We start from the raw sequence: 10,000 nt of genomic DNA, 5'->3' as shown, positions 1-10,000 counted from the left end.
TTTTTAATTCAGTGACTGCTACTACTACTCTATTCTGTTGAATTTTATTTTATTATTATTATTATTATTATTATTATTATTATTATTATTATTATTATTATTATTATTATTATTATAGAAACATTGATGATATTATTATTACATCTTTAGTGACGTTTATAAATGACAAAATGTGTTTTGAATAACCCACTCCCACACGATCGCACATTTTTTCGTATTATTATTGACATTACTGGATAAATGCATCACTCTTCCATAGTTTTGCAGCCGTACATATCTCATCTTTTTAGTATCTTCCGTGTAAAACAGGTTTTTTAGTAATGGTAAAATGTTGAAAACCACCATTTCTGAAAGACTGTTCTAAGAGCTGAATCGAAGTAGAAAGATAATAAGAGAATTCAGGACAGTGTAGATATCAACCTTCTATAATGACCGTGAGAGAGAAGTGACGAAGAGAAGACGACGCCCCCAATCAACGCCGCCTGTTGAGACAACGCAAATGCATTATCAGATCAGCTATTAGACCGTGCACACACTCGCGCCCTCCCCTCCCGCCAATGCAATGAAGCCAGAACGGGAGTGATTATACCTCAGAAAATGTCGGCCTTTTGATGATACCGCCACCGAAGGAGATAGGAAAGGAAATAAGGAAATTGTTTGTGTAGGACCATCACCACCACCCACCAACGGAGAAAGAAGTGCAAGAGAAACGACGACAAAACATTTCATTAGTTCCCCCCAACTCATTGTGTGACGACTACGACAGAAAACGTTTTCGTGTTTAAGAAAAAGTAGTAATCATTCCCGTTTTCTGTAAATGTATACGACGGAGAACTTTAGAAGAAAAAGTGACGAAACTCTCCGAATATAAAGATTTTTTTCTTTAAACGACTCTCCATTTGGATACGCAGATACGTACGTTCAGTGGTACATTTGGAGTGAAATATACAGGAACCTCTACGCCCTAGAGTGTGAGACGTTGTTAGTTCAAACTTCCTTTTGGAAAATGCTCATCATACAAGTCCCGATGGGCGGGAAAGCCCGCCGTGTGGCCTACCACCCACAGGTAAGTTTTGGGGATCCCAAACCCTCCCGGTTAAGGTGGCTGGGATGGAATGACGATTTTGGGGAGTGGTATAATATTTGTATTGTGTTGTTGAAGGTGGCAGTGTCCAAAATCAGGGTTTTGAATAACAAATACTAGTGATATATTTTTTTCCTTGGCTTAATTTCGTATTAAAGATAAAATTTCCAATGCGGCGTTTTTCATTGTATTAGAAAAGAGGTCTGGATTTGTGCTCGTGATGTGTTTAATAAATGTACCATTGTTTTGACGGACAGTATAATGTGCACGCCAGAAGTTCGGCAGCACGAACACTTAGAATGTTTCTTTGTGTGAGTTATTCATCATTTTTAACGATATACATCACTATTAAACTTGTGACTCGACTTACAAGCTTCTGTGAGTAGAACATATGTAAAATTTAAGGGAGTTTAAAGAGTATAAAGGCATAATAAGATTTTTAAAAAGTTACACGTAGAACAATAAAAAAATATATATATATAAAAGCTAAATCTACAAACTTCATTCTAAAACAAAACAGATTCTTAAATGTAATTCATTAATGAATATTTATATATATATATATATATATATATATATATATATATATATATATATATATATATATATATATGTGTATATATACACATATATTTCAATATAACCTAATACAGTTCACTGGGTTCTTTTGTCATAAATGCTATATTTCGTGTCAGTTAGATTCCTAACTGTATAACCATACAAAACTTCGTGCTTGTTTTAAACTTAGATTTAAAATGAAGAAAATGTCACACTTTTCCGAGTCCCATGTGATGTAATATTCTAGTCAAACACGGACTCCATCACCGTATTCACTCGGGACATGACACGGAAAACACGGGTTTCCGGCTAAAATTGATCATAGATCACGTCGAAGGTCTGTCTTTGTAAGACCTATCGAGTAGACAGAATTCGGCCTTGAAGGAACAGAAGACCAACCGACCGCAGGTTCTAAGAAAAAACGAACATGTAGGCTAAAAGTCGAATTTCTTTTTTACGTGTTTTTACCGTTCACGTTAGGATTAATTTTTAAAAAATATTTTTTTCTTAATAACAATGACTTATTGTTTGGTTTTAGCGTTTCCTAATTCAGAATTTTTCCACGAATATATATTGTCACCATATTCATTAAAATATTTTTTATATTGATTTCATGCGTTGTAAATTTATTATAAGCTAGTCGTGGAAACATTTACTACTTCTTGAAATATAACTAAAGTAAATATGATAATGAGCAACCAAAATGTATTTAAATCGTTATGAGCTAACTCTGACACTAAGAACCAAAATTTGGTACATGAACCAATAAGGAATTGAATATTTGAGATTCACTGATTTTTAAGAGACATTTTATAAAATAAAAAAATCCTTATGTATTTTCTTACGACTGTAGAAAGTTACATTCATGGAACCCAAAGATACACTCGAATACCTCTATATATTATTCCTGATTGAAACGTGTCACGCGATTCGCTGATTGGTTCGGGATGAAGAGACGACCAATCACACTCTCGCCTTCTCCGTTCTAAGAACTTTCGTGTGAGTCAACTCACTGATGTAGTTCATGTTTAATGTTTATTCATTTATTTATTTGTTACTTTTGTTAGTGGTTTGAAGTTTTGTCTTTTTTCTTTGGAATTGTTCTTTCTAAGTATAGGTTGCGTGAGTTATTCGTTGACCGAGGCGCCACAATATATATATATATATATATATATATATATATATATATCTATATATATATATAAAACTGAATCACGAAAATATGGGACGTGATGAATATATATATATATATATATATATATATATATATATATATATATATATATATATATTAACGACAAAATTCACAAGAAGGAAAGAGAAACGTTCGAGTTCTGCAAGGCCTTTCGAGAGTCCATGTCTTTTCTTTTATTAGCAAAGGACAAGAAGTCGAAAGGCCTTGAAGAACTCCAACGTTTCTCTTTCCTTCGTGGACTTAGTCTTTATATATAATGTAGAATCTACTGGTCATTTTTACTAGATACAAATGAGATTGTAACAGCCACAATGCCCTCTTAACTTCTCAAATTCTTTGTTCTTTTTTGGATACGCTTGTCACTGCAAATCCTTGAGCTCCAACTTCAAAGAAATTTGAAGAAATCGTCGTAATTATGGTGTCGCAGGTTCGTTTCCCGCTACCGGACATCATGATTTTTTTCTAAATCTTCGAAGTTGGAGTTCAAGGCTTTGTAGTGACAGGCGTATGCAAAAAATAAAGCAAAGAATTTGGGAAGTTAAGAGGGCATTATTGCTATTGCAATTTCATATACAAAACATATATATTATATATATATATATATATATATATATATATATATGTATGTATGTATGTATGTATGTATGTATGTATGTATACGTATATACGTTCTTTGTCAATGTTCAGTAGTTAGTCGGAAGCTATATACGCTCATATGTAGTCTCTCTCTCTCTCTCTCTCTCTCTCTCTCTCTCTCTCTCTCTCTCTCTCTCTATAAAATAAATATATCTATATATATATATATATATATATATATATATATATATAGATATATATATATTATATATATATATTATATGTGTATATGTATACATATATGCAAATATATACTATATGTATATTACATATATATTATATATATATATATATATATATATACATACATATATATATATCTTGTCTGCGTAGCCTGACTGGCCGACCGATTGATTGAATGGCGTCTCCTTGTCTCTCCCTCTGCGCGCAGGGCGGCGATGGCAAGGTCCACCACCACCAACAACAGCAGGCGCAGCAGCTGCATCAGCTGCATCAGCAGCAGCAGCAGCAGCAGCAACAGCAGATGCAGGCGGCCGATCCCGCCAACATGAAGAAAGAGCGCAGCTTCGTGAGGCACTCACAACACCACCATCACAACAATAACGCTAACTACAACCATAATAATAATAATAATCCAAATAACAACAACAACAGCAGCCATCACCACCTGCACCACAACAACAACAATAATAATAATAATGTGAGTACTGCAGACTAGAGGTTTTTTTTTTACGGTGAGTTGTACGATTTTTCTTATAGGTTTAGATAATATTTCCTTTACTCAGTTTTGTTATAATTTCTGTAGTCTTTGTATTTACATATATTTATTTAAGTTGTAGTTCGCTTGTAGAGTTTATTGTTATTTTTCCTTTTCTTTATTTTTATTGTATTTTTCTTTTTCGCTTTAGCTTTTATTTAGAATCATTCTGCTTTAATTCGGTGGTGGTATTTACCTGTATTTGTTCACGTATGTTTTTTTTTACCTATGTGAACAAAGTTTTTTTCACTGTGAAAAACAACGAACGAGTTTTTTTTGTCACTTTTTTTCTCATCGGATTTTTTCAACCTATGTGAACAATGGTGTTTTTTCGTCATTTTTGTTTACATAGATTTTTTTTTCTTTTTTCTCTGTGAACAAAGAATTTTTTTTAACAAAGGTTTTTCACCTTGGGTACAAAGGTTTTTACACCTTTGTTGACAGTTTTTAACCTATGTGAACAAAGGTGTTTTTTCGTCATTTTTGTTCACATTTTTTTTCTTTTTTCCCAATGTGAACAAAGAATTTTTTTAAACAGGTTTTTTCCCCTGGGAACAAAGGTTTCTGTACATTTTTGTTGACATATTTTTTTTAACGTATGTGAACAAAGTTTCTTTTTCACTTTTGTGAACAAATGTGATTTTTTTTACATACGTGAACGAAGGTATTTTCTTATCATTTGTTCGTGTATGTGTTTTGACACCTATGTGGATGATTTTTTTTTAAATGACTTGTAAATTATAACTAAAAAATCCCATATTCGTGTACATGATCTTAATAAATTTGTATGTCACTCGTTGTAAGAATTACCGCACAGTAATCCTCCGTTTTGTTAATTTGTGGATGTACGAAATCTCCAGGAATCAGGTCATGGGTGCAATCGAGACGTGGGTCTTCTTGCGTTGACAGGACCCAGATGACTTTGGGAAATAACTAATGAATTATGAATGTCATTTTTGGGAGAGCGGTTAACGGGGAAATCAGTTCAACGCGATTTTATAGTGGAGCGTGACAGGTATGCCATGGTGATCTCTCTCTCTCTCTCTCTCTCTCTCTCTATTCTTCTCTCTCTCTCTCTCTCCTCTCTCAGTTATTTTTTCCCACTTTTTGTCTTGATGGGAGATTCCACGGTCTTTATTTTATTTCTCGCTTCTCTCTCTCTATCTCTCTCTCTCTCTCTCACTATTTGTTTTTCACTTTTTTTTTGTCTGATGAGATTCTACGGTCTTGTATTTCTCTCTCTCTCTCTCTCTCTCTCTCTCTCTCTCTCTCTCATTATTTTAATCTCTTGTCTGATGAGAATCTACTCTCTCTCTCGCGCTGTCTCTCACTATTTTCCCTCTTCCTTTTTGTCTGATCAGATTCTATAGTCTTATCTCTCTCTCTCTCTCTCTCTCTCTCTCTCTCTCTCAGTATTTTCCATTCTTCGTTCATGTTGGATGAGAATCTACTGTAGTATAATTCTGCATTTTTTTCCTCACATTTCCCCGTTACCCAGGATACAAAAACGAAAACATGAAGACTTAAAACATTAGTTATCAATGCACAAAGCAAGCAAAGGAGACCCAAGGGCGTGTGGTGTTGGCAAGCGTCAGAGGGCGTGGCGTTAAAATTATCTTTCATAATCGGAGTAATACGTTTTTGCATGCATCCTCTGACATACTGCTGGTACAGCAAAAAAACGCCAGCACTAATAGTTCTGGGTAGCAAGCGCGTGTAGGGTCCTTTGATATTCAAAGGCAAATCTCTCTCTCTCTCTCTCTCTCTCTCTCTCTCTCTCTCTCATCTCTCTCTCTCTCTCATATTTTTTCCTCTTCATGTATGATGAGAATCAATCAATCTATTCTCTCTCTCTCTCTCTCTCTCTCTCTCTCTCTCTCTGTCGATCAGTATTTACCTCCCTTCCTGCTTAATAAGAATCTACGGTCTTGATCTCTCTCTCTCTCTCTCTCTCTCTCTCTCTCTCTCTCTCTCTCTCTCACAGAGTAATTATTTCTGTAATCCCTTCTCCTATCATTCTTATTTTCTCCGCTGTCATTGCTACGAAACACATCTGGATGACTGACCCACATATTTTTTTCGTCCACTTGTTGCTTAAGGGAAGACTTGTATTACGACGCCCTTGGAAACTAAAATTCTTCAGTAGCAGGACCCCTAAACACTCCCCCCCCCCCCCATCCATCCCTTCTCAGCCTATGTATATTGTGGTCCCCTTTATTTTATTGATTTTTTTTATTATTAAACATTTATTTTTTCGCACCTGACGGAGACCATGACCCTAGATGTAGTTTAGCGATGTGTTTTAGGCTGAAGTTTGTTATTTTGTTTGTTATTTTTCACAATCCAGATGATTTTGAATAACGTACTGTATATTAAGGTTATTTTTGATCGGTTTTATCACATATATTGATCGATTCTGTGCTTAATATTAAAACACATGTAAAATATATATATATATATATATATATATATATATATATATATATATATATATATATATATATATATATATATGTATATATATGTATATATATATATATATATATATATATATATATATATATATATATATATATTTCTTACGTGTATTTTTAATATTAAGCACAGAATCGACCAATATATCTGATAAAACCGATCAAAAATAACCCTAATATACAATAAGCTACTTGAATTCTTCTGGACTGTGAAAAATAACAAACGAAATAACAAACTTCAGCCTAAATCAAATCTCTAAACTACACATAGAGTCTTGTCTTCGTCAGTTGCGAAAAAATAAATACTTAATAATAAAAAATCAGTAAAATAAATGAGAGAGAGAGAGAGAGAGAGAGAGAGAGAGCACATCAGTCGCAGCAATATTTGTTTTTATTTTTTGTTCGTGCCCCTATTTACAACGATAAGCCTATCAGAAATATTTCCGCATGCTTTACGGTACGTAATCTCGTTCCGACGTAAACTCAGAGTGAGATAAGATTCTTCAAATGTTTCCCAAAACACCGAAGAGTTAATCTGGCCCAGCTGTTCCCCCTCCCCGCTCAGCACGAGTGGCGGAAATGATTTTAAGAGGCAGTCTTAAAAAAAAAATAATAATATAGGGGCCGGCCTTGAATGGGTAGAGAAAGAGAGTGGAGGGGTGGGATTTGGGGGAACTTGAAAATTATGAATCCCAAGTGAGGGTTTATGCCTCGTTCACACATGTCTTTTTCAAACGTGGCGTCATCGTTAGGTAGGAAGCGAGCATGTGTTACGTGTCAAAATATGGTAGGTGCCTGTTTTTACGACCGTGTTTTAAGGAGGGTTCGTGTCTTTTAAGTAAACATAACGTCTCCAAAGGGGGCATTTTAACATGTTTAACATTTGAACTCCTAAGGTAGCGCCATTTTGATTTACGCGGTTGTATAAGTTACCCCACAGGCTACATCATCATCGCTTGCGCGCCTCTTAACTCGCCAATTTCCCTATGACATTTATTTTTTTTATTTTTATTTTTTTTTTTACCAGAGGTTAAAACATATCTATTCCGTTGCCTCCGGTGGAGGGTTGTGGAATGTCGATTCTATTTGATGGTGGCCGTGAGTTTATACTTTTTAGTGTGTTGTGGGGTGGGGGTTGGAGCATAGGCATTTCTGTATCATGCCCTAAGGGGCATTATGTGGAATGTAGAATGCTTGTTTGGTTTCAGCCTACGTTCTACCCGCTCGGAACCCCTTAGGGAAATGATATGAAGTATAACCTCAAAATTAAAATATAACATAATCAGATAGACTGATAGATAAGCAGTTTATATCAGGGCAGATTAACAGTTAGGTGGAATATAGGAGACAGTGAAATGTTTTAAAAACATGCACTTAAAGACGTGAAAAGTCGCTAGGAAAAAGAGAACTTTGTATCACTTTTATTAAATTGTTTCATTGGTATCCCCTGACCAGGTTTGGTATTTTGTAGCTTCTCTGGCCATGACTGGGTCCAAGAGCATTATGCGTCATTGTTGAGACAAAAAAGGAGAGAGAGAGAGAGAGAGAGAGAGAGAGAGAGAGAGAGAGAGAGAGAGATAATACCCTTGGAGGGCCAGTATAGGGTACGCGAGCCGATTCTGACTGTGGATGATGGCAGCTTACAGAAATTACAGTTACATTGGCATACTCCTCCCTCTGAATTCTAGGGCACCAAACTGTTTCTCTCTACCCACTCGTCATAGTTTGCTGCCCAGTAATAATAATAGGACGCAACCCACCTCAAAACCCTAAGGTGTTTACGGTATTGTTGTACGCCGAGTCGGTAAAGACGTCACTGAAGTCCTGATTTCTCCTCTGTCCACTGGTTCGAATCCACGAGAGGACGAAATTATTATCAATTAAATAAAATTCCTCTTCGTTTAACATATAAGAAAGTATGTCAATTCCGAGGTAGAGCGAATTGGATGGTAAAGGACATTTGTAGCTTAATGCATGTGTATGAAAAATTCATATATAATATATATATATATATATATATGTATATATATATATATATATATATATATATATATATATATATATATATATATATATATAAATAAAGGTTTTTTTTTTTGCCACGAAGGAAAAAGATGAAAAAGCGAGATAACCGATTACTTTCGGCCCTATTTCGGACCCCGGTTTCATTTTCAAGCTGTAAAGACATAAAACAATACAGCTTGAAAATTGAAACCTTTGTGTTTTGAAACGTAGCAATAAATGTATTTTAAGGACCACCTGGGATGTACTTCCTCCTACAACAGTCTTCTATTTTTCGAGTTACTAGTAAACCGCCATACCTTAGAACGTTATATATATAATATATTATATATATATATATATATATATATATATATATATATATATATATATATTATAAATATATATAGTATGCATGCATTAATACATACATATATACGTATGTATATATTGCAAGCCATTTGCAAAGTAAACCAGTTCATATAACCTACAATTACATCGTAGAGAAGAAGACTTGGGCAACGAAAGTGCCGCACATTGAGTATTAAATTTCTCGTTAAAGTGACGTCGTTAAAATTGGCCTGAGGTTTTTGGGCGGGGCCGGGCTGTGGGTCTCCCGTGTCAGGTCGTTGACCTAGATTAAAGAAAATGGTTAGACTTTAAGGTTAAAGGAATATGAGCTATGTGTGAATACCATAAATGTATCAGGGGAGTAGCAGAAGAAAAATATCAACTTTATCTCATCTCTCTCTCTCTCTCTCTCTCTCTCTCTCAGGAGGCCGTATAGGTTATCTATAAACGTGACTGGTGCTTGCCTTCAATTAGCTAGGGGTTAGATATACATGACTGGATATCTTTGAATACAATAGGTCTCTCTCTCTACTCTCTCTCTCTCTCTCTCCTCTCTCTCTCTCTCTCTCTCTCTAACTCTATATATATATATATATATATATATATATATACACACACATATATACGTATATATATACATATATATATATATATATATATACACATATACGTGTATATATATATATATATATATATATATATATATATATATATAATTATATGCGTGTGTGTATATACGCATATATATTGTACGTAAGTATATATATTCGTGTCTATATGTATATCTGCATAAAATTGGTCTCTCTCTCTCTCTCTCTCTCTCTCTCTCTCTCTCTCTCTCTCTCTCTCTTACGGGGAATTCATTAATAGCTCTAAAAACCACAAGACAGAAGCTGAGTGTAACAGGCGTGCAAAAAGTCACGCAAAACCAAAACGTTACAATACTCGATTTAGAATCATTGGTTCCCTAAGGGAGAGAATAC

At 34.6% G+C, this 10,000-nt stretch overlaps 1 protein-coding gene across 15 annotated transcripts in view; it reads left to right on the top strand.

Annotated features, from left to right (window-relative positions):
- The window catches only part of LOC135209998 (signal transducer and activator of transcription B-like), a 161,767-nt gene that overhangs the window by 97,860 nt on the left and 53,907 nt on the right, over positions 1-10,000 (top strand). For 8 of the 15 annotated variants that reach the window (XM_064242745.1, XM_064242739.1, XM_064242744.1 and 5 more), the window contains one exon: positions 3,865-4,134. The exons of 3 other annotated variants lie outside the window; for them this stretch is intronic. In XM_064242745.1, coding sequence (XP_064098815.1) covers positions 3,865-4,134 — 270 coding nt within the window. Of the gene's footprint in view, positions 1-309; positions 1,067-3,864; positions 4,135-10,000 lie in introns of all 15 variants that reach the window. 4 more of the 15 variants (XM_064242746.1, XM_064242748.1, XM_064242747.1 and 1 more) reach the window with 2 other exon arrangements.

This window comes from Macrobrachium nipponense, chromosome 39, assembly GCF_015104395.2.
Source record: "Macrobrachium nipponense isolate FS-2020 chromosome 39, ASM1510439v2, whole genome shotgun sequence".
Lineage (NCBI taxonomy): Eukaryota > Metazoa > Arthropoda > Malacostraca > Decapoda > Palaemonidae > Macrobrachium > Macrobrachium nipponense.
The sequence above is the reverse complement of the archived record's forward strand: the minus strand, read 5'-3'. Positions and strand labels throughout refer to the sequence as shown.